The sequence below is a fragment of the Mobula birostris genome, chromosome 10 (assembly GCF_030028105.1).
Source record: "Mobula birostris isolate sMobBir1 chromosome 10, sMobBir1.hap1, whole genome shotgun sequence".
Classification (NCBI taxonomy): Eukaryota; Metazoa; Chordata; class Chondrichthyes; order Myliobatiformes; family Myliobatidae; genus Mobula; species Mobula birostris.
Genome location: NC_092379.1, coordinates 129,945,586 through 129,971,714, shown reverse-complemented (window position 1 = coordinate 129,971,714; position 26,129 = coordinate 129,945,586). Strand labels below are relative to the sequence as shown.

The following is a 26,129-nucleotide window of genomic DNA, read 5'->3' as shown; positions in this document are numbered from 1 at the left end:
CCACTCCAGTTATCTGTCAGCTGACGATGAGGAGTGTCAGGTGATGGCTTTTAATTTGATCCAGTAAGGTAACCTTTTTGGCTAGTGTCAAATCATTTTATGGCCAGGGTCTCAAAGAAATTTAAAGTGAAAATTAAAAAAAAACAAAGTTTTCAAAAATTTCTGCTTTTTGACTCTGCATTTATCAACCCAGATCTGTCGGCATAACACAAGCGCACACAACTGTTCGCTCTAAGCATGGTGTAGTCTAACGGCCACACAGGTGCATGTGACTGACCATCTTCTGCCCCAATTAAACGGCATAGTGTCCCAAATAAACGAAGGGAATCCCGGCTATTTTCTTGATTAGTTTTTGTTCTTTAAGAGTTATCTCAAATAAGTGGCTGGCATGACTAGCTGAAGGTTCAGTTAACCAGAATCCACGGTACGCCCAATGACTTGGCCTCCACAGCTGTCCATAGCAATGAATTCCACAGAGTCACCACCCCCTAGCTAAAGATTTTGGGATGTAATTCATTCCATTCACAAAATCCCATGAAACTGTTCCTGTTGCACTAAGGTCTTTGCAGTATAGCAGGAATTCCGTTTTGGATAGGACAATGGGATTGTCACTGCACTCCCAGTGATGACCCATCACTGAAAGGGCAGCAGCTCCAAGGAGCCTCCATCTGAATTCCTTAAAGAAGGATATTAAACTTCTAGCTCTATTTTAACAATGTTGACATACACTCAGTGGCTACTTTATTAGGTACACCTCGTTAATGCAATTATCTAATCAGCCAATCATGACAGTACTTCGATGCATAAAAGCAGGCCGACGTGGTCAAGAGGTTCAATTGTTGTTCAGACCAAACATTAGAATGGGGGAAAATGTGATCTTGGTGACTTTGATTGTGGAATGATTGTTGGTGTTAGAGGGGGTGGCTGGAGTGTCTCAGAAACTCCTCCTCTCCTGGGATTTAGAGTTTAGAGTGGTGCGAAAAACAAAAAAACGTTGTGAGAGGCAGTTCTGTTGGTGAAAATGCCTTCTTAATGAGAGAGGTTAGAGGAGAATGGCCAGACTGATTTGAGATGACAGGACGGTGACAGTAACAGAAATAACCATGTGGTGTGCAGAGGAGCATCTCATTAACTGGGTGGAAATTGAACCTTCCAAATCCATGGGCCAAATATCTGAGGTTAAGCTTCTTACTTTAACATCTCCAAGGGGCTTCAAGAACATTATTGAGAGACAGCATGTTGCCACGTTAGTCTTGGGGTTTGACCTTCTGCTATGAGAACATTAAATGAGGGTAATGTCACCATAAAAGTAACAGACCCAGATCTTTTCTATATTCATGTTAACTCTTAGCCATTAATCTTTGACCAGCATTGTTTCAAGATCTTAATATCCAGACAACACATTGTTTTCAGTTAATTTTTATTACGGAACTGTTTTTATCTTGTTAACTTTTAGGAATACCTTTTTCAAGATTCAAGACTCATTTATTTATCATGTGTATATTGAAGCATACAGCAAAATGCATTGTTTGCATTAACACCCAACATACACAAGGATCTCTTGAGGTCAGCCCACAAGTGTTGCCACACATTCCAGTGTGAACATAACATACCCATGGGGTTTGGCAGAACAACATAGAGCATTCCTCCCTCACACCTCCCCACCCACACACATACTGTCCCCCACCCTCATGACAGGTTGCCATCATTCTCCGGCCTACAGCCTCAAGAATGCATCAACGATTGTTACTTGATGGCTGTAACCCCTGTCGTCCATTTATGGAACTGGGGCAAAGAATGTTCTTTCTCTGTTTTGTAACAGGAAATTTCCTCAGGCTTGTAGTCCAGGCATTTGGAAATGATGTTGAGTATCGTGGGCTGGTTTGTCCCTGCAATGTCACTGCTTTGCAAGGGATACCTTCTCAATATCCTGTCAGAGGAATAAGCTGCTCTTTCAAACTAAATTACCCCAGCAGCCTCAGTCAATGCAAGAAAGAAGCCAATCTGTTGCTCATCTGATTTTCCTCTCTCTATTGGTGATTCTTCCAGCTGATGAACTTTGAACTAGAGGGCATAATTCCAGACTTGGGTATCAATCCTGTAGCAGTGGAGAAAAGATGGTTACTCACAGGTTTATCAGTTGTAAGATTCTTTAGACAATTCAGTATTGAACATATTCAAGTGGTATGTTTTGTCATACAGCTATTTTTCATTGGGAAATTAAGGGGTTGGGGCTATATTGCATTGTAGGTACCACTGACTGTGGGGGGAGGGAGGAAGTAGAATAAATCAGGAGGAAGGATTAAATTAAATAGTCAAAAACTACAGCGATATACCAGGAGGATCACATTTTGAAGACCCTGAGAGAGAATGAATTTGAAAGTGGACACTAAGTATTTAATTCAATAAAATGAAAATGAAGGTTGCGGAGAAATTAAGGTGTGTTTAGCTTCAGACAGTTTTCAAGATTCAAGATTGCTTAATATTATTTCCAGTACACAAGTGTAAGGGAGAATGAAATAATTGTTACTCCACAACTGATGCAGCACAAAAAAGGCGCAATAAGATAAAGAACATCATAATCAAAACACAATAAACATAAATACTTTAGATCGTGTGTGTGTATGTGTGTGTGTATATATATACATATATATATATATATAGTTAGATAGTTTGTCCATAAACTGACACAAGGCAGAGGAGTGTCTGTACATAAGGTGACTGACAGGAAAAGATAAAGTGGTGGTGGAGGTGTGGATGGGTTTGTTGATCAGTCTTACTGCTGGGGGAAAGTAACAGTTTTTGAGTCTGCTGCTCCTGGCATTGATGCTAAGTAGCCCTCTCCCTGATGGGAGTGGGACAAACAGAACAGAAAATATTGAAAATACACAGAAGATCGGGCAGCATCTCTGCAAAGTGAAATAGGATTAATGTCTCCTTTCTAGCGCCTGCAGCTTTGATTTTTTTTAAAGTTTTGAAGAATGCTGGCTATAATTCTGCATGAGAGGAAGCTATATAATGATTTGTATCTGTGTGAATACAGATATATGAGCTTTATGGAGAGTTAAGGAAGATTTGGGATTATAGGTCTCCTGAGATTTTCTTAGTGGAATTGAAAGAAATGTAGTTTATAATGATATCAATTAATGTAAAACTTAATGTTTCCCTTGATGAAGGTGATCCATGTTTATTTATTTACTTGGAGATACAACATAGAATAGGCTCTTCTGGCCCTTCAGGCTACCCCTGATTTAACATTAGCCTGATCACGGGACAATTTGCAATTAACTTACTAATGGTACGTCTTTGGACTGTGGGAGGAAACCGGAGCACCCGGAGGAAACCCACGCATTCTATGTATAGATTCCTTACAGATGTCGTCGGAATTCAACTCTGAACTCCGACACACCAAGCTGCCATAGCGCCGGGCTAACTGCCATGTTACCGTGGCTTCCATGTCCTTTAACCCAATCAAGTCGGATTATGGTAGCTGGCACACCCTGATGTCAATTAGAGAGAAAAGGTTTGTCTGTAGATTGCAGCTATTTTTAAAACATTGACTCTTCACCAAGATTATTTTAAGCCCCACTGGAATAATGACAACAATTTTTTTATTTGCACTTCCAAGAATTGTTTTAGATTTCTAACGCTGTGTCAAATTTTGAAATTAAAAACTGAAGGGATGGATATTCTCAACTGGTCAGACCATTTATGAGAGAGATTTTGAGAGAGAATTTGACTTAGTGAGCAGAATCAATCCTGCACTCATAGAACTGGACTAAGGTGGGTACCAGACCAGGTCTTGACCCGAAACATCAGCTGTCTATTTCTCTTCACAGATGCTGCCTGACCTGCCGAGTTCCTCCAGCCGATAAAAGATTAGATTAGCTTTTGTTTTGTCACATATACATTGAAACACACAATGAAGCATATCATTTGTGTCAAATCAGATCAGCAAGGATTGTGCTGGGCAGGACAGTCTGAGGATGATCTGGGGGTAGCTTGCATGTGTCACCACATTTCCAACACTAACAGAGCATGTCCACAACTCACTATGCATAACCGTACGTCTCTGGAATGTGGGAGGAAACAGGAGCATCCAGAGGAAACCCATGTGGTCACGGGGAGAATTGATTCCCAATGGGTGATTCTTGGTGCTGTAAGGCGATGTGTTAAACACTACGGTACCATGCTGCCCACTGTTAAGTTGATCAAGATTCCAGCATCTCCAGTCTGTGGTGCCTCTGAAATGATGTAAAAGTTTTAGATAATATAGAGTGTGGAAAAGAGTATAAGAAGGGCAGGAATGGGAGATTATTTCTGATTTTCAGCATTAGTAATATCTACCTTTGTTATTTTCTTAAATCTTTTACTGAAATGTGATCAAGGACCACTATATTTAATTTAACTTTGCTTGTTTAGTAATCATCTGTTCCACCCTGTCGTCGATTTTTGATGGTTAGATAGGCATTTATCCCTTTGGGGGTCTAATAAATTTAAGATTTCAATCAATTTCAAGGAGAAAAACAAAACTAAGGTACAGTCCTTGATGAAGGATCTCGGTCTGAAACATTGACTGTGTACTGCCTGACCTGCTGAGTTCCTCCTGTATTTTGTGTGTGTTACACAGTTCTTCCTAGTGCAGGGGTTCCCAACCTGGGGCCCACGGTTAATGGCCCCTTGCTTAATGGTATTGGTCTGTGGCATTAAAAAAAAGGTTGGGAAACCCTGTTCTAGTGTGTAAGGTGGCATTGGATGAAGAAATGTTGGCAGGGCCACCTAAAGGAATGAATGGCCTCTGTGAAAGCCACCAGATTGCAAAACAGCAGTGAATTATTGATCACACTGAGGCCGGTCAGAGTGCATACGATTAAGTAGTTATGGTGTTAATTAAGCCTGATGACCACGTTGCTGTGTGACTAGAAATTGATTTTGTGCAAAAGCAAAATGCTGCAGATGCTCGAAGTTAAGCAAAAATAGTAAGTGCTGTTGTGCATTGTTAACTATCCTCCACTAACTGCATTTATTGGAAGAAGCTGCTGTGAATTTTTATCTCTGCCCATTAAATAGATAGTCGAGAAAATAAACTATTTTTGTTGTTCATACACCACTAGGAGTCATACCATTTACACTGCTCCCAAATCCTTGCCTGGCACCATCTTGCCAATAAATACTCTTATGTAATAAATGCAAACATTGATACACTGATATACCTGAGCAAAGGGAACTTCCATCCTTGCCACCCTATATGAAGGCAGTAAGATTAATGTTAGTTGTCACATGTACATCAAAACATACAGTGGGATGTGTCATTAGCCTCAATGACCAACACAGTCATTGGGCCGCCTGCAAGTGCTGCTGGATTTCTGGTGCCTACAGAGCATGCCCAAGACTCACTAACCCTGACCCATTAGTCTTTGGAATGTGGGAGAAAATGCACGTGGTCATGAGGTGTACGTACAGACAGCGGTGGGAATTGAACCCTGATCGCTGGCACTGTAAAGCATTGCTTCTCTTGGTTGACCCTTAGCAGCCCCTGCAAACCACTCTGTTTGCAAGGAGATGGGCAATGAATGGTCAACCTTAGTAAGGATGCTCACACGCCGAGCTTTTATAAGATGCGATTCGTTGTTCCTTTCCTTGTTCCAAGGCGGCATTCCTCGCTGTTTCTTTAGCATTTTTGTCTTGTTTTTTTTTATGAGGCTGAGTTGCTAGCTCGATGCTCAATCCAGCACGGATGGAAAGCGTGCGAGGAGCCAGCTGGATTTGAACCCAGGACCACTGGCCTCGAAGTCCGGTGCTGATGCCACTACACTACCAGCTGGCTATAAGATGTAACTTATCTTCATCAAAATGTTCTGGGAAAAAAAATTAAAAATCCAGACTTTAAGAAAGCACTATTTACATTGCCGGTGTTCTTCCCTAGACTGTGGATGCAGTTTTGATTCCTCATTGTGTTGATATTCCTGTAGCAAAATGATATTCAAAGACTAAACTACAGGTATTTTCTCACTAGGGAAGTTAACGCTGCTCTGCTCTTGCCTGCTGACAGAATGAAATTGGCATATTATTTGATTTTCCCCTCTCAGTTGGTGATTCTTCCAGCTGGTGAATTTGGAGCTAGAGGGCATAATTTGAGGATAAAGGATCAGTTATGTAGGAGTGGAGAAAAGATGGTTACTCACAGGTTTATCAATCATAAGATTCTTTAGACAATTCAGTATTGAGCATATTCAAATGGTATGTTTTGTCATACAGCTACTTTTCATTGAGAAATTAAGGGGCTGAGGCTATATTGCACTGTAGGTACCACTGACTGTGGGGGAAACGAGTAGTCAGAATAAATCAGGACTTTGCTGTCTGTTACGCCTCTGGTGTTTAGGGCAGCAGTGAAGGTCTTCCATCTCTGTCCGTCCAGGGGTCAGGGACATTGTGTCAGTAGCTTCCTCTCAGTTTTCACCATGGTCAGTCATGCAAGTCCTGGGTGGAGACTCGTGAATACCGTCACACTCTGATGTAGAAGGATTGCTATTGTGGTTCTGTAACAGTTTTGTGTTACCAGTCAGGGTTGTTAGCCCTGAGCTGAACCCTCAAAATGGAGGATCGGTGAACTACACTTCGTCTGGCCTCTACCTGCTTGGCATGGGTGACCCGAGCAAGAGCCAAAGCGTAAAGCCCTGACTCCAGCCAGGGTCATTGAGGCACACAAACCTCCAAACCACGACAAGATTGTGATCCACTTGGAGGAATCAGGAGGAAAGGATCACAGCTATATAGTAGACCCTGAGAGAGAATGAACACTAATTATTTAATTCAATAAAATGAAAGGCTTAGGAAAACACAAGGGAAAGTAACGGGGGTGTTGGTCAAAGCAAGGGCATAAATCCTAGGAGGAAAGAGAGAACTATAGTGAGAAATATCAGGGAATGAGACTTTGCATCTTCAAACGATAGAATTTTGTGGAACTGCGTATATGTTTCTAACAAAGTTATCAATGTTTATTTTGCAGCTCTTATTATAGTGTTTTATGTCTGTTTATATTCCTTCCTGGCTGGGATGTTTGCTCTCTGCTTGTATGGGCTGCTATCAACATTGAGTCCATATACGCCAAGATATCGTGACCGTATCAACAATCCAGGTATTTAGACACATTCTAAGTTCAATGTACATTTATTATCAAAGTATGTATACATTATACAACCTTGAGATTCATCTCCTTACAGGCAGCCACAAAACAAAGAAATACGGGGGGGGTGGGGAACTGTCAAACACCCAATGTGCAAAAACAAATGGTGCAAACAATAAACAGAAGCAAATCGTGTTCTGAATTGAAGTCCAGGGACAGAAAGAGAGACCATCTACAGACCCTTAGTTTAGTGCAGAGCGGAGCCGTGAGCTGAGCCAGCCTGACACCTTGACCTTCACAATCTGGACTGGCGCTTCGTTTGTTGTCCAAACATCAGATTCAATTGCTTCAATACACTTTGGGGCCTGGATCCCGCTGCCTTGATTTGGCCTGTACCCAACCTTTACGATTCGGCCTGTCCCTTAAATCTCCGAGCCTAAGAGATTAAACTTAGAAAATGGAGATTACAAACAGCATTATCTTCATTATCCAATTATTGGCAGATCAAAACTATTCAAAAGCAATTATTTTCTTCTCTGTAATGAGATGACTTTAATTACATGTACAGACTGAATCTTAAGTAATTGAATCCATAAGTAATTAAGAGCAACTTCTAACTTGTAGCTTGTTACGCCACTGGTGTAGGGCAGCAATGTAGGTCTTCCATTTCTGTCTGTCCTTGGCCATCTTCCCTATCGAGCCGCAACTGTGGTTTAGGGTCCTTCTTTCTGCCTCTACAGTACGCAACAAGTTTTATGGTCTCCCAAGTTTCCTCCACCATTCGTGGGTCCAGTGAGGTGCTGTATTGATGATGCCATTGGCTTCCCTTCTCATCATGTGCCCAGTCCATCTCTAATGTTTTCCCCATGATGATTGTAGCCATGTTCTCTTGGTGATACTGAAGGAGTAGGGCGTGCAGCTGGTTTGCAATTCTGTGATGTCAGAAAAGGAGATAGGTGGGCTGTTGCTCTACAGCTACAGTGAGGCTACTCTCAGTTTGGAGGAGCAACACCTCATATTCCGTCTAGGTAGTGTCCAACATGATGGCATGAATATTGATTTCTCCAACCTCTGGTAGTTCCTCTCTTTTTCCATTCCCCATTCTGGCTCCTCTCTTATCCTTTCTCCTCTCCTCACCCACCCATCACCTCCCTCTGGTGCCCCTCCTGCTTCCCTCCTTTCTCCCATGGTCCACTCTCCTACCCTATCAGATTCCTTCTTCTTCAGCCCTTTACCTCTTCCACCAATCACTTCCCAGTTTCTCACTGCATCCCCCTCCCCCTCACATGGTTTCACCTATCACCATCTAGCTTGTACTACTTCACCCCCCCCCCCCACCACCCCCAGCTTCTTATTCTGGCTTCATCCCCATTCCTTTCCTGTGCTGATGAAGGGTCTTTGTCAGAAACATCGACTGTTGATTCCCCTTCATCGATACTGCCTGACCTACTGAGCTCCTCCAGCATCTCGTATGAGTCGCTCTAGGTTTACGATTAGCTGTTTGATTGTTGCTGTTGAAGGTTAGAACCGTCAATAAACTTTCCATTTTCACAGGGGTGATGATACGACCGGATGTTGGTGCATTTTCAATCGTGTTCAACCCAGCAGATGAGAGCACGTGGTCGCAGTACGTGCAAAACTTGCACCAGTTCCTTGCACGTAAGTTGTTCTGTTCCTTCTCCGGGAGGGAATGCTGTAGGTTATCATTTGAAATTAAGAATGCCAATAATAATGGGGGCTGTGGTCAATGGATCATTTGAAAACAGGAAATAATGCTAAATTTGTAGAATTCCAATCCCAAATAGTAATCCTTTTGCTTACACTGTGTCATTATCTTAGTAAGTTCTCTGTAACTATCTAACCTATGTTTGAATTCTTTCCTCTTTGTCACCTAATATTTTTCTTTCCCCAGAGCTTCCCCCTTTTCTCTCATCTACCGATAAAACATCACATTCCACACTTAAGTTCCAGTCCTGATGAGGGGTCTCAGCCCAAAACGTCACCAGTTTATTCCTCTCCGTAGATGCTGCCTGACCTGCTGCGTTCCTCCAACGTCTTGTGTGTGTTGCTTTGGATTTGCAGCATCTGCAGAATCTCTTGTGTCTATTACCTGTATTCTAAATGAACAGCACATTACATCCAAAACTTTCTGCTCACCACACACAGTTTTTCTGCCGAGCTAGTTTGCTGCCATCATCCTGGTGGTGATGTGCGTTCCAATGTCAGGCAGGCACTGGAGGAGCTGAGCACCGTCATCAGCAGGCACGAAACCTTGCACCTTACCGCCTTCCCTATCATTGCGGGAGATTTCAACCAGGCCAGCTCGGAGAAGTCTCTGAACAATTACCACCAACATGTCACCTGTGGAACCAGAGGAGCCAACACACTTCATCACTGTTCTACCACCATCAAGGGCGCTCACCGTGCCATCCCACGCCCACACTTAGGGAAGTCCGATCATCTGGCTGTACCTCTATGTGTAGGCAGAGCCTGCAGCAATAAGAAGGTGAGGACTAAGAAGGTATGGTCAAGGGATGTGAAGGAGTGCTTACGGGACCCTTCTGAGTCAGCGGACTGGACAATATTCAGGGATTCATCTTCGAGTCTGAATGAATATGTCACCAACTTCATTAAGGCCTGTGTAGATGAGTGTGAGCCTTTGAAAACATTCCAGACGTACCTAAACCGAAAGCCATGGATGAACCAGGAGATTTGTAGTCTGCTGAGAGCTAGATCTGTGGCATTCAAGACTGTAACCCAGAAATATACAAAAAGTTCATGTACAACCTACAGGAGGCTATTTTAAGGGTGAAGAAACAATGTTGATTGAGGTTAGAGATGGAATTGGGTGCACGGCAGATCTGGCAGGGTTTCCAGGTCATTATTTCCTGCAAAGCAAAACCTAACATCATGAATGGCTATGATGCTTCACTCCCAGGTGAGCTCGACGTCATTTATGCACGCTCTGAAAGGGAAAATAAAACTACACCTGTGCGAAACCCCTGCAGTAACTGGTGACCCTGTGATCTCTGTCTCGGAGGCCAACGTCAAAACTCTCGCAAGGCATCAGGCCCTGCTGGTGCACCTGCTGGGACTTTGAAAACCTGTGCCTGCCAGCTGGCAGGAGTGTTCACTGACATCTTCAATCTCTCTCTACTCCAGTCCTACGTTCCCACACACTTCAAAGGGCAACAGTCATATCAGGGCCCAAGAAGAGCAGGGTGAGCTGCTTCAGTGTCTGTCACCCAATGGCATTCACGTCTACTGTGATGAAGTGCTTTGAGAGGTTGATCATGGGAAGCATCAATTCTTGCCTAAGCAAGGAGCAGGACCCGCTGCAATTTGCCTATTACCACAATAGGTCTACAGCAGATGCAGTCTCATTGGATCTTCACTCAGCCGTGCCTCTCCTGGACAACAGCAATACCTGTTTATTTGCCACAGCTCAGTGTTCAAAGACAATCGTACCCTCAGTTCTAATCAAAAAAGCTCCAAAAGCTGGGCTTCTGTACCTTGAGAAGATTGATCTGTCACCAAAGACACTTGCAAATGTCTACAGGTGTACCGTGGGGAGCATTTTAACTGTCACATCCCAATCTGGTACAGAGGGGCCACTGCACAGGATCGGAAAGAGCTGCAGAAAGTTGCAAACTGGCCCAGCTCCATCATGGGCACTAGTGTCCCAGCATCAAGGACACCTTCAAAAGGCAATGCCTCGAAAAGCAGCATCCATCACTAAGGATCTCCATCACCCAGGACATGCCCTCTTCTTATTGCTACCATCAGGGAGGAGGTACAGGAGCCTGAAGACGCGCACTCAATGATTCAGGAACAGCTTCTTCTCCTCTGCTATCAGATTTCTGAATGGACAATGAACTCACAAAAACTACCTCAGTATTTTTTCCTCTCTTTGTGCACTATTAATTTAATTTTGTATGTACTTATTATAATTGATAGTTTTTATTATTATGTATTGCAATGTACTGCCGCTGCAAAACAACAAATTTCATGCCAAATGCCTGAGAAATTAAACTGGATTCTGGTTCTGTCTAAACTCAGTCAAGTTTATTGTCACATGCACAGGTGTAAATGCAAAACTTGCTGGCAGAAGCATCACAGGCACATCAAATACACAATTGGTCGCAAGAAAATCATAAATTATACAAAAAAAACATATTAGAACAACAAAAAAGAGAATAGCAGTTCAGAATGGTCATAGCTTTCTACACTGTGATAGTGATTAGGCTTGTGCTGGTTGTTTCAAGCACCAAAAGGTTGAAGGGAAATAGCCGTTCTGAAATCAGTGGTGTTGGATTCCAGACTTGTACACCTCTTACCCAATGGTAGCTGCAAGAAGATAATGGCCCAGATGGTGGGGTGTCTTTCATGATAGATGTTGTCTTGTGACAGCACTTCATATGGATCAGGGGGTCCACTGACCCCTTGCTCAAAAGCGTCAGTCCATGTCATAGAAGAAGCACTGGGAACTCCTGATGGATGCACCAGTGATGTATTGGGCTGAGTTCACTACTCTCTGCAGCTTTTTATGTTCCTACACATTCGTATTACTGTGCCAAACCATGATGTGGCCCATCAGAATACTTTCAGCAGCACCTCTGTAGGCAATTGTTAGAATGTTTGCTAACATGCTAAATTTCCTTAACCTTCTAAGGTAGGTGTACTTTTCTTGTAATTACATCTCCCTGCTGGTGGCAGGACAGGTCATCTGAATCGTTAGTGCCCATGAATTTAAAGCCATTGACCCTCAATCCTACAATGTAGACTGGTGCACGTTGGCCTTCCTTCCTCTTTCAGCTCTTCAGTTTTTCTGACTTTGACATGATGTTGTAGCAATATTTGGCACCAATTTAAATTACATTGGTGTGCACTATTCCAGTGACTCAGGATGCCACCACAATCAGTAATCAGTGAGGCTGTCAAAAGACTTTTCAATCTATTTGCAAATATGACTTGCATTCCTCATGGGAACTAGAAAACAATTATTAAAATAATACCTTATAGAATATCAGAGCATAGAAATGGGTTATTGGGTTAATACGCTTTGAGTAAGCTGTCTCATCCATTCAAAATTTCCTAGTTTTACATAATTTCTTTCACCATTCCTTTATCTTTCCGAAACATTTTATCATTTACATTCAGTGGCCACTTTGTTGGGCACTTTTGCTTATTAATGCAAATATCTACTCAGCCAATCATGTGGCAGCAACTCAATGCATAAAAGCATGCAGACATGGTCAAGGGATTCAGTTGTTGTTCAGACCAAACATCAGAATGGGGAAGAAATGTGATCTAAGTAACTTTGACCATGGAATGTAGTACAGCATGTAATATCTGTATTATTCTATTATGGATATATTGAGTATGCCGACAAGAAAATGAATGAATGTCACAGTTGTATATGGTGACATATATGTACTTAGATAATAAATTTACTTTGAACTTTGAACCGTGAATGATTGTTGGTGCCAAACAGGGTGGTTTGATTATCTCAGAAACTATTGATCTGGGATTTTCACACACAACAGTCTCTAGAGTTTACAGAGACTGGTTTGAAAAACAAAAAAAAAGAAACATCCAGTGAGCAGCAGTTCTGTTGGCGAAAATGTCTTGTTAATGAGAGAGGTCAGAAGAGAATGGTCAGACTGATTCAAGCCAGCAGGAAGGTGACAGTAACTGAAATAAACATACACTACAACAGTGGTGTGCCGGACAGCATCTCTGAATGCACAACACGTCAAACCTTGAAGTGCATGGGCTACAAATGAGAGAAGAGCATGCTAGGTTCCACTCCTGAGTCTAATATAGTGACCACTGGGTGTAATAAAAGCAGAAAATGCTGGAAATGTTCAGCAGGTCAGGCAGCATCTGTGGAAGGAGAACCAGAAATAATAGTTTACATTTAAAACTTCAATTTTCAGTTCCCCTCTGTATATCCTGTGAGGGGATCCAGGAGTGCCCCTATTAACTGTTTGAAGAGAGACAGAGAGACATTTATCATTGATGGTTTGTTTGGAAAGGAGAGAGAGAGAGACAAAGATTGACGTTTGGACTGACACGGGAGTTAACTTTGGAGTTTTACTTCAGAGATAAAAGCTGAGCAGCTCGAAGGTTGCTATGGTGACCAACAGGACATTATTGATGTTACTTCCAAGGACTTGTTGCCTGCTCGCATTCCTTTACAGACAAAGGAAGGAGGGACTCTTTGAATGACAGGTGATGCTCAGCACGGTGAGATAAATAGGAGGTCAGATGCTACAGACCTCAGACACATGATCTGGACACTGAGTGAGCATTGTTGTGCCCGCAGAGAAAGTGGGTTTCGGAGGATCGGTCCAATTGCTCTGCCAGTGAAAAATCAAAGGCAAGACCGGTGGGGAGTTGTCTATGTGTCCGACCCTGGCCTGGGTAGAGAGCTCAACCACACTGAAGTACGGTCCCCTTTGGTGTTAAAGTCACAGTCGGTGACTTGTGAAGGATTTCAGAGGACGGGGAGGAAATCGACGACAGCAGCTCACCTGAAGACTCGACTCGACTCATATCTATCTATCTCTCTCTCTCTCCATTTCCCTCTCCCTCTCCCTCTCCCTCTCCCTCTCCCTCTCCCTCTCCCTCTCCCTCTCCCTCTCCCTCTCCCTCTCCCTATCCCTCCCCTTCTCCCCCTCTCCCCCTCTCCCCCTCTCCCCCTCTCCCCCTCTCTCTCCCGCTATTCAGCTACATACCACGAACCGAACTTCACTCAACATCGTAAGACTGTATCTTTTTACCCCTAGACTTAAAGAAGCTTGGTTTTCATACATATTTCTCCACATTTACTGATTTAATTACTGATATATATAATTCTTGCTAACCTGTTTGATTTATCTTCACTTAGTTTACTGTATTGCGTAGTTATTAATAAATATTAGTTATTAGCAATACTAGACTCCAAAGTGGTTTCTATTTCTGCTGGTTCTTTATCCCCGTCACGGGGTACGTGACAATCTACATTCATGGACTTCTCTGGCAGAGAATTCTAATCACCTTTGTATCTTTCATGTGCTCCCTAACTGATTCTTTTTTTTAAAATTAAAGTGTGGATGTCAGATGAAATTAATCTGTTGTATAGTGTGTTCACAGTTTCCATGACTTCACTTTCTTTCTTCACAGCTTATAATGATAGTATCCAGGCAATTAACAACATTCCATGTACCCCTGGGGGATACTTCATGCAAAACGGCAATGAAAGTGAAGAAAGACGGGCTTGTCAATTTAATCGAACTATGCTGGAAAACTGTTCTGGAATTGAAGATGCGACTTTTGGATACTCCAGTGGAAAGCCCTGCATTCTTCTAAAGATGAACAAAGTATGTTGGTGCTGTTGAGGGATACAGGGAGCTACCGTTCTTGCTTATCAACTGGTAACAAATGATAACAGTAGCAATGCAAAATGGGATTCTCTGCAAACTGTTTGCCCATTTTGTGCCTGATGTTAAAATCGCCCCATTTAATCCAAACTTTATCTTATAGAAGAAAAATATCTGAGTCACTGTTTTGTATGACTGATGTTCACTGTAGCAGATATTACAAAGGAGAAGTTTGTCTCTACTCAGTGGAGTTCACTTCTTGGCCATATTCTTCTTTGTATTTCATGCAGGCAACCAAAGATGAGATTGTGAGATACACAATTCTGAAACCAATTTAACCTTGCTAGAGTAAGTTCCAGTTATGGAAGTAAGGACTTGATGTCAGGAATACAGATCATTAATTCCTTGAAAGCGGCATTGTACGTAGATAGGGCCATAAAGAGAGCTTTTGGCACATTGGCATTGGTAAATCAGAGTATTGAGTACAGATGTTGGGATGTTGAAGTTGTACAAGATGTAGTGAGGCCATATTTGGAGCCTTGTGTGCAGTTCTAGTCACCCACCTACAGGAAAGATATCAATAAATTGAGAGAGTATACAGAAAATTTGTATTTCCAGGACTGGAGTACTGTATTCAGTTCTGGTCACCTCACTGCAGGAAGGATGTGGATACTACAGAGAGAGTGCAGAGGAAGTTTACAAGGATGTTGCCTGGATTGGAGGGTGTACAATATGAGAATAGGTTGAGTGAACTTGGCCTTTTCTCCTTGGAGCGACAGAGGATGAGAAATGACCTGATAGAGGTGTATAAGATGATGAGAGGCATTGATCGTGTGGATAGCCAGAGGCTTTTCCCCAGGGCTGAAATGGTTAGCACGAGGGGGCATAGTTTTAAGGTGCTTGGAAAGAGGTACAGAGGGGGTGTCAGGGGTAAGTTTTCACACAGACAGTGGTGGGTGTGTGGAATGCACTGCCGGCGGCGGCGGTGGAAGCGGATACAATAGGGTCTTTTAAGAGCCTCTTAGATAGGAACATGGACCTTAGAAAAATAGAGGGCTATGCACTAGGGAAATTCTAGGCAGTTTCTAGAGTAGGTTACATGGTCGGCACAATATTGTGGGCTGAAGGGCCTGTAATGTGCTGTAGATTTCTATGTTCTATGACTTGAGGACCTGTTATAGGGAAAGGGTGAGCAGATTTGGACTTGATTCCCTGGAGTGTCGGAGAATGAGGGGAGATTTGATAGAGGCGTATACAATTACGACAGTGAGAGTCAGGATAAATGCAAGCAGGCTTTTCCCACTGATGTTGGGTGAGACTAGAACTAGAGGTCATGGGTTAAGGGTGAAAAGTGAAACATTTAAGGGGAAGATGAGGGGGAACTTCTTCACTCAGAGGGTGGTGAGAGTGTGGAGCAAACTGCCAGCAGAAGTGGTGGATGTGGGTTTGATTGCAACATTTAAGAGGAATTTGGTTAAGTACATAGATGGGAGCGGTATGAGGGGCTATGATCTAGGTGAAGGTCAATGGGACTAGGCAGATTAATAGTCTGTCATAGATGGGCCATAAGTCCTGTTTCTGTGCTGTAGTCAAGTCAAGTCAAGTCTATGTTGTAGTTTTACACATCTATTGTTGTCAGGGAAGTCTCCTTACCTCAATGAGTGTTAATCAAGTAGCATTTTCAGGGCAGGAAACTGAAATCAAGAGATGACAATACTACCCAACCTCCAATTTTATCTCTGTGGTACTGCATCCTCTGGGAGCTCCTGGGAACCTTAATGTTAGTGGAACCATGAAAGTTCACTGCCACTCTGGAAGAAGACCTTTGGCATTCTGCTTAATCTTAAACTCTGCTTCTGAGAACACAAGAAGAAAGAAAGATTACCTTTATTTGTCACATGTATAACGAAACACCAGAACACAGTGAAATGCGTAATTTTGCATCAACAGCCTACACAGTCTGAGAAGGTGCTGAGGCAGCTCGCAAGCATTGCCATGTCTTCAATGCCAAAGTAGCATGTCCACAACCTGCTACCTTCAACCCTAACCTGTACACCTCTGGAATGCGGGAGGGAAACCGGAGCACTCGGATGTAACCCACACGGTCACATGGGGAGAACACACAAAATCCTTACAGACCGAAGCAGGAATTGAACCCTCAGCGGAGATCACTGGCGCTGTGAAGTGTTGCGATGACCACTATGCTACCGTGCCACCCTTCGAGGATGCCTACTCTCACTGTTGCCCATGCCTTTGCCCAGCTTCATTCCACCTGCACCGTTATGGATCTACTCCTACCCTCCAGGGACCAATCTGTACTCTGAAACGAGTCCTGCTGGGTCATCAGCCCACCCTTTTAGAGTTATATTGGTTCACCAACATTTCTGATCTCCGTACGTACCCATCGATAAGACTGAATTAGGCCATTCAGCCCATTGAGTCTGCTTTGCCATTCAAAATGGCTGATTTAATTTCCTTGTCAACCCCATTCTCCCCATAATCTCCCCATAATCTTCAGCGACCTTACTAATGAAGAACCTATCAAACTCCACTTTCTGTATACCCAGTGACTTGTCTCCTACAGATGTCTCTGGCAATGAATTCCACTGAGCTCTGGCTAAAGAAATCCCTCCTCATCTCTGTTCTAAACCCCACAGTCTTTTCTGAAGTCTCCAAGCTCATTGGTGGAAATACTTACAACCACCCAGGCCTGTGTTTATATTCTCTCACTAAATTCCTTGCATCACTCTACCTTGGCCATTGTTTTCCTTTAACTCGCTGCAAAGCAGCATAATCTTTCAAGATGCATCACAATGGAAATTTTCAAGTATTTCTTCTGTGGTCAGTGTTTTCGTGGCTGGTTTCGTGTCTTGTTGATATTTATCTTCATGTGTCAATTAGTCTGGGAGCATTAATGGATGCCGGGATCTGCTAATGAAGTCGCGAAAGGTGATGTCTAACGCCTGCAACATACAGAACTTGTTGATTAAATCGAGGCAGTGCACAATAGAGCGTCCTTAGAGTCATAGTGGACTACAGCACAGAAACAGGCCTTTCAGCCCATCTAGTCTGTGCCCAACTCTTATTCTGCCTAGTCCCATTGACCCGGAGCTGGAGCATCGCCCTCCGTAATCCTCCCATCCATGTAACTATCCAAACTTAACTGTTGCAATCAAACCCATATCCACCACTTCCGTTTGCAGCTTGTTCCACACGGACAAACCTTCTAAGTGAAGAAGTTCTCCCTTAGGTTCCCCTTAAATATTTATCCATTCACACTTAAGGCATATCCTCTAGTTGTACTCTCATCCAGCCTCAGTAGGAAAAGCCTGCTTTGCATTTACCCTATCTTTATCCCTCATAATTTTGTATACCTCTGTCAAATCTCCCCTTATTCTCCTACACTCCAGTGAATGAAGTCCTTCAGATTTCCTGAAATGCCTGACAGACAAAATGCACCCAAAATATTCACATCAAGTTCCTACAGATGCAAAGAGGAACAAGTTATTAGTTAATTATTTCTAGATATATTGGTTGTAAAGTAAATCTTTTCCAAGATATGGGCATTGTTGGCAAAGTCAATATTCATGGCTAAGTATTCCTGTAGGTAGTGTTGAGCTCTCTGTTTGAAGTACAATAGTCCACATCAGGAGAATGTCCTCATCATAGGACCATAATATTTAGGAGCAGAAGTAGGCCATTCAGCCCATCAAGTCTTCTCTGCCATTCAATCATGGGCTAATCCACTTCATCCAGTCATCCCCACTCCCCTGCTTTCACCCCATACCCTTTGATGCCCTGGCTCATCAAGAACCTATCTATCTCTGCCTTAAATACACCCAATAACTTGGCCTCCACAGCTGCTCGTGGCAACAAATTCCATAGATTTACCACCATCTGACTAAAGTAATTTCTCCGCACCTCTGTTCTAAAAGGATGGCCTTCGACCCTGAAGTCGTGCCCTCTTGTCCTAGATGTAGTTTGTTGAGGGATTCCTGGCATTTGATCTTATACCAAAGAATAAACACTAGTATGTAGAAATTAGTATGTAGTGAGACCTTGAAGGGAACACAGATGGTGTTCCATAGTACTTTGGGTTGCTAGGTTGTGACAAAGATGACAAATATATTCAATGGGGTACCTAAGTGATCAATGTGTGCTTGTTACATTTTCCTCAGTAATACACTGAAGCAGCTGCCTACACAAATTCTGAGGTAAGGCAGGAACCAATGACTTTCTTGTCAATCAGTGTCTCCAGTGTGCTAAAAGATGCTTTAACAATTAGCAAACTATTCCTGGAATTTGCCAAGTGAATACAATGTACTTCATGTAATGTTGAGATTTTATAAAGCACTGGTGAGGCCTCACTTGGAATATTGTGAGCAGTTTTGAGCCCTTTATCTTAGAAAGGATGTGCTGAAATTGGAGAGGGTTCAAAGGAGGTTCATGAAAATGATTCCAGGATTGAATCGCTGGTCATATGAAGAGGGTTTGATGGCTCTGGGCCTGTACTCATTGAAACTTATCAAATGTTGAAAGGCCTTGATGAAGTGGATGTTTCCTATGGTGGGAGAGTCTAGGACCAGAGGGTTCTGTCAAGAGCAGGTCTGTCAGCATCGATGTAGGGGAATAAGCAGTTGACATTTCAGGCCAAGACCCTTCACCAGTTTATTCCTCTCCATAGATGCCGCCTGACCTGCTGAGTTCCGCCATTATTTTGTGTGTGTTGCTCTCGGTCTCCAGCATCCGCAGAATCTCTAGTGTTTCGTGTTTGTCTGGATGTTTCTCAAATTTTGCGAGAATATTTATCTCGAACACTTCCTCAGGTAGTACACAGGAGTCCCCCTGCCCTCGGTGTGAAAATTTTCTTCTCAGATGCCTTCATAATTTTGACTATTGCTCATGGTATTGGGACTTGATTGTGCTCTACAGATCCCACTGATTCTGTCCTGTCCTCGTCTTCCGTTGGGTAGAAGATACAAAAGCCTGTGAGCACGTAGCACCCTGGATCAAGGACAGGACAGCTTCTACCCTGCCGTTATAAAACTATTAAAATAGTTTGTAGGGTTGTTCGCTGAGCCTGGCGGTTAGGTCACAAATGCTTCGTCACCAGTCGCAGTGACGTCATCTGTGCATGGTTCAATGTTGTTTCTGATGAGTGCTTGCATTTATATTGGTTCAACTCATTGCTTGGATTAGTTAAAATAGTTCCATAAGACATAGGAGCAGAATTAGGCCATTTGGCCCATCAAGTCTTCACCACCATTTCATCAAGGCTTATCTATAATCGCTCTCAACCCCACTCTCCCACCTTCTCCCCATAACCTTTGACACCCTTGCTAATTAAGAACCTATCAACTTCTGCTTTAAATATGTCCAAAGACTTGGCCTCCACAGTCATCCATACTATAATAAGTTGGACTCTTGATCTCACCTTTACCTCATTGTGATCTATTCTGCATTGTTATTGCAGACAAGTTAACCATACAAATTAGCCAGAAAAAGCGGCTCACCTGAGGACTGGGAGAAATTCAGAGTCCAGCAGAGGAGGACAAAGGGCTTAATTAGGAAAGGGAAAAAAGATTATGAGAGAAAACTGGTAGGGAACATAAAAACTGACTGTAAAAGCTTTTATAGATATGTGAAAAGAAAAAGATCGGTTAAGACAAATGTAGGTCCCTTACAGACAGAAACAGGTGAATTGATTATGGGGAACAAAGACATGGCAGACCAACTGAATAACTACTTTGGTTCTGTCTTCACTAAGGAGGACATAAATAATCTTCTGGAAATAGTAGGGGACAGAAGGTCTAGTGAGATGGAGGAACTGAGGGAAATACGTATTAGTAGGGAAGTGGTGTTAGGTAAATTGAAGGGATTAAAGGCAGATAAATCCCCAGGGCCAGATGGTCTGTATCCCAGAGTGCTTAAGGAAGTAGCCCAAGAAATAATGGATGCATTAGTGATAATTTTTCAAAACTCTTTAGATTCTGGACTAGTTCCTGAGGATTGGAGGGTGGCTAATGTAACCCCGTTATTTTAAAAATGGAGGGAGAGAGAAACCGGGGAATTACAGACTGGTTAGCCTAACATCGGTGGTGGGGAAAATGCTAGAGTCAGTTATCAAAGATGTGATAACAGCACATTTGGAAAGCGGTGAAATCATCGGACAAAGTCAGCATGGATTTGTGAAAGGAAAATCATGTCTGACGAATCTCATAGAATTTTTTGAGGATGTAACTAGTAGAGTGGATAGCGGAGAACCAGTGGATGTGGTATATTTGGATTTTCAAAAGGCTTTTGACAAGGTCCCACACAGGAGATTAGTGTGCAAACTTAAAGCACACGGTATTGGGGGTAAGGTATTGATGTGGATAGAGAATTGGTTAGCAGACAGGAAGCAAAGAGTGGGAATAAACGGGACCTTTTCAGAATGGCAGGCAGTGACTAGTGGGGTACCGCAAGGCTCAGTGCTGGGACCCCAGTTGTTTACAATATATATTAATGACTTAGATGAGGGAATTAAATGCAGCATCTCCAAGTTTGCGGATGACACGAAGCTGGGCGGCAGTGTTAGCCGTGAGGAGGTGCTAAGAGGATGCAGGGTGACTTGGATAGGTTAGGTGAGTGGACAAATTCATGGCAGATGCAATTTAATCTGGATAAATGTGAGATTATCCACTCTGGTGGCAAAAACAGGAAAACAGATTATTATCTGAATGGCGGCCGATTAGGAAAAGGGGAGGTGCAACGAGACCTGGGTGTCATTATACACCAGTCATTGAAAGTAGGCATGCAGGTACAGCAGGCGGTGAAAAAGGCGAACGGTATGCTGGCATTTATAGCGAGAGGATTCGAGTACAGGAGCAGGGAGGTACTACTGCTTTGTACAAGGCCTTGGTGAGACCATACCTGGAGTATTGTGTGCAGTTTTGGTCCCCTAATCTGAGGAAAGACATTCTTGCCATAGAGGGAGTACAAAGGAGGTTCACCAGATTGATTCCTGGGATGGCAGGACTTTCATATGATGAAAGACTGGATCGCCTAGGCTTATACTCTCTGGAATTTAGAAGCTTGAGGGGGGATCTTATTGAAACGTATAAAATCCTAAAGGAATTGGACAGGCTAGATGCAGGAAGATTGTTTCCGATGTTGGGGAAGTCCAGAATGAGGAGTCACAGTTTGAGGATAAAGGGGAAGCCTTTTAGGACCGAGATGAGGAAAAACATCTTCACACAGAGAGTGGTGAATCTGTGGAATTCTCTGCCACAGGAAACAGTTGAGGCCAGTTCATTGGCTATATTTAAGAGGGAGTTAGATATGGCCCTTGTGGCTAAAGGGATCAGGGGGTATAGAGAGAAGGCAGGTACAGGGTTCTGAGTTGGATAATCAGCCATGATCATACTGAATGGTGGTGCAGGCTCGAAGGGCCGAATGGCCTACTCCTGCACCTGTTTTCTATGTTTTAGCTTGTTCTGTCTCAGTAACATTGTGCAATGATTTGATCTAGAAACATAGAAAACCTACAGCCCAATACAGGCCCTTCGGCCCACAAAGCTGTACCAAGCATGTCCTTACCTGAGAAATTACCTAGGGTTACCCATAGCCCTCTATTTTTCTGAGCTCCATATACCTGTCCAGGAGTCTCTTAAAAGGCCCTATTGTATCCGCAGACCCTCTTGAAACAGAATACAAGACAAGCTTTTCACTGTAAATCAGTATATGTGACAATGATAAACCAGTTCCAATTTTGTTGATATTCAATTCTTATTTCAGATCATTGGATACTTGCCTGGCAAAGGAACCAAACCTTATGTGAGTTGCGAAATGATGGTGAGTGACATATCATAAACACCCATATTAAAGCTTGCATTGAGTCATTGCAGTAATGCTGGTGGTCATCAGCCAATCAAGTATACGCCAATGTGTGGTTGTATTCGAGTGAAGTTTAAGCAGAATGCATGAGTATTAAAAAAAAAATTAAAGGTTAGTTTTATTTGTCACATGTACATTGAAACATAGAGCAAAATGCATCATTTTGTGTCAATGACCAACACAGTTCGAGGATGTGCTGGGGCAGCCTGCAACTGTCACCCCATTTCCAGTGCCACCACAGCATGCCCACAACATACTAACCCTAAAGCACCACTGCTCCATCCACCAAAGCAGAACTTCCCGGTGGCCATTTTAATTCCGATCGCCATTCCCCTTCCGACATGTCGGTCCATGGCCTCTTTTTGTGCCACAATGAGGCCACTCACAGGATGGAGGAGCAACTCCTTATACTGCATTTGTGCAGCCTCCAACCCAACGGCACGAATATCAATTTCTCCTTCTGGAAACTTTTCCCCCTCCCCCTCCCCTCCTCTTCTGTTCTCCACTCTGGCCTTTTATCTCTTCTCACCTGCTTATAACTTCCTCCTAGATCCCCTCCTCCTTCGCTTTCTCCTATGGTCCACTCTCCTCTCCTATCAGATTCCTTCTTCTCCAGCCCTTGACTTTTCCCACTCACCTGGCTTCACCTTTCACCTTCCAGCTCTCCCCTCCACCCCCATCTTTTTATTCTGGCATCCTCCCCCTTCCATTTCCGTCCTGAAGCACGGACTCGGCCTGAAACGTCGACTGTTTATTCCTCTCCACAGATGCCGCCTGACCTGCTGAATTCCTCCAGCATTTTGTGTGAGCTGCTTGGATTTCCAGCATCTGCAGAATTTCTTGTGTTTATACTAACCCCAAACTGTACCCAGAGAAAACCCATGTGGTCTCCAGGAAACACACAAACTCCTTATAGACAGCAGCGGGCATTTTACCTGGGTCACTGTCACTGTAAAGAGTTGCACTAACTTGTATGCTGGTGTCACTTACTTAATACAATGGACAGCTTATAAAGGCTGGTTCATCTTAGGTGTATTAAAGTGCACATTATTGATGTTGTACAATGAATTCAACCAGAGCCTACAGAATTTATTTATCTCTCACTCTGGAACTTTTACAACATCGTCCATTCATGGAAAAACCCAACACTTAAAGTAACTGGTTCACAAAAGGAAACTGGCTTAGATCCCAGAGGGGCTGACTGCGGACTGAGGGGTCAGCAGTGGAAAGGGTGAGCAGACCCAAGCTCCTAGCTGTCAACATCTCCGAAGGTTCATCCTGGGAGCAACATACTGATGCAATTACGAAGAAAGCAGGACAGCAGCAATATTTCATTGGGAGATTGAGGAGACTAGATATGTCATTAAGGCCTCTGGTAAATTTCTACAGACTGTTCTGACTGGTTGCATCATTATCTGTTTTGGAGGCACATATGCACAGGGTGCAGGGGGTTGTAAGCTCATTATGGACACTAACCTCACCACCAGTGAGGAGATCTTCAAAAGGCAATGCCACAAGATGGCAGCATCCGTCATTAAAGACCCTCACCTCCTGGGACATGCCCGCATCTCATTACAATAAGGGAGGAGCCGGAAGAGACACACACAACATTTTAGAAACAATTTCATCCCCTTTGCGATCAGATTTCTGAACGGACCATGACTTCATGATTACTACCTCGCTATTGCTCGTTTACAATTATTTATATATTTTTACTGAAACTCATGTTAATTTGTTAGTTTTGACAGTACCATTAATAGAAAATAAATATATACTTGCTCTTTTCAGAAAGGAAACAACAATGTTACAATTCACTTCCATCCACGTGAGGGAACCTTTGATCTTATGTACTTTCCTTATTACGGAAAACTGACACATGTAAGTGGCTAATTTCTTTCTATTTCACTCAGGAATACCATCGCCCTCCTGTAGAAGGATTCTTCATTACTGTTTCTGTAACAATTTTGTTTAACCAGTCAGGGTTGTTAGCCCTGAGCTGAACCCCTGAACCTGGAGGACCGGTGGACCACTCTTGGTCTGGCCTCTTGCCCTTTGACCTGTTAGCCATGGGTGACCCTACCAGGAGCCAGAGCACAAAGCTCCTGTCAGCATAGATCTCTGGGTCACTGAGGCATGCAAGCCTCCATACCATGACAAGGTTGTGTTCCTTGTTGGCCAGAAATGCCAACTCTTTGTTCCTTTCCATAGTTGCAACCTGGCCTGCTGAGTTCCTCCAGCATTGTGTGTGTGTGTGTGTGTGTGACGTTACTTTGCATGTTCATTAGATTTGGTTATAACATTTTCCAATATGCCAGCCCTCTCCACGTTACAACAGGACCCCGTTCCTGTGAATGGTTTGTAATCTGGACAGTCTGCAATGTGGAAATGCGGCTGTGAACAGAATTCACATGTGGCAGAGAATTGCAGTAGTGGGCAAGTCCATCCTGCTGGTGTCTCAAACGTTGGTTCTATAAAGGATTGTACACAACTAGGGTGTTTGTAACATGGGCAGGATCTGCATTCAATGTGTCAATGGTCATGGCAAGGACATGCGTTACCTGTTTGAAGGAAATAAAACATTAATCCTATTTGAATTTTTAGGTAAATTACTCAACCCCTCTGGTGGCAATGCAATATGAACTGATGGAGAAAAACTCTAAAGTCAGAATTCAATGCAAGATAAATGGGCGTGGCATCAAAAACAACATCGTTCAGGACAGATATTCCGGCAGAATTTTTTTCACCCTCAACATCAAGGAATAACATGAGATGTGGGCTTGTATGAAAGATACGGAGAATGGTTCTGTGCCGATGACTTGGTTTCTTAGCTGAGTATCTGGAAGACGTGTTGATAGCATAACCATTCTATTGCTAAGGTACAGAAACTTAATAGACTGATCCCAACCCCCTGAATTTATTGGTAGAAGGTTTATTTGAATCTGCGTTAGTTTTGGTATGCAAATGGTAAACATATCTCTGTAAAGTCTCCACTATATTAAAATTATAATTGTTTACTTTGTCAAACTACACAAACTATGGATGAGTTAATTACTCTATTTCTCATTCAATAATTACTTGATTTTGAATTTGGTTGCAATTTCTACAGAGTGGCTCATAATTTTCTGACAGAAATAAATGTTTTATATTCAAATTAGTCATTTTGCAAGTGCTTGTGTACTGCACTGGGCACAGAGAACTGCCAATGATTTCAGTCTCGCGTTAGACCCCCATACTCCAAGTGAAGAACGATGAGTTAGGTTTGTGTCGTTCTTCAGTGAACTGCATGAGGAAACCGGTGTGGGAGAGTTTTTAAAGTGGAAAAACTGTTGCACTGCGTCAGTTCCACTCTCTCAACCTCAGAAGTCTGGGTGCGGTGGTACGAGTAGTCATCAGGTCTGGGATCTTCCTTGGCTGCAGTGGATGACCATGATTTGTGTTTCGTCACACCCTTCGCTCTTCACAAAGCATTGTAGAACTGCCTTCACGGCCATTGGATCTCACAACTGATTTCATCGACCTGGTCTGCTGGAGCTGATTTCGCATGCTGGGACAGGCACGTCACGATTTCACTCAGGTATGCAGCCTACTGGCCGTCCTCACCTGGTTTAGCCTGCCCGTCAAAGCGGTGTGCTAGAATGCAGCAGCCGGCCGCTGGCACATGCAAACAGCTACTCGGTGGGGACCAAAGGCAAGTGAGCTGACCCAGGATAGACACAAACCCCTTCACCAGAGATCCTACCCCTACACCCTGTACTCCAACATTC

The 26,129-nt window shown here is 43.2% G+C and overlaps 1 protein-coding gene across 2 annotated transcripts in view; it reads left to right on the top strand.

Annotated features, from left to right (window-relative positions):
• LOC140204593 (protein ATP1B4-like) overlaps positions 1 to 25,487 on the top strand; it is a 52,959-nt gene extending 27,472 nt beyond the window's left edge. For both annotated transcript variants that reach the window (XM_072271319.1, XM_072271320.1), the window contains 6 exons: positions 7,010 to 7,138; positions 8,681 to 8,785; positions 14,294 to 14,490; positions 22,267 to 22,323; positions 24,154 to 24,243; positions 24,967 to 25,487. In XM_072271319.1, coding sequence (XP_072127420.1) covers positions 7,010 to 7,138; positions 8,681 to 8,785; positions 14,294 to 14,490; positions 22,267 to 22,323; positions 24,154 to 24,243; positions 24,967 to 25,128 — 740 coding nt within the window. In that variant the 3' untranslated portion in view covers positions 25,129 to 25,487. The remainder of the gene's footprint in view (positions 1 to 7,009; positions 7,139 to 8,680; positions 8,786 to 14,293; positions 14,491 to 22,266; positions 22,324 to 24,153; positions 24,244 to 24,966) is intronic.
• The last annotated feature ends 642 nt before the right edge of the window (positions 25,488 to 26,129 follow it).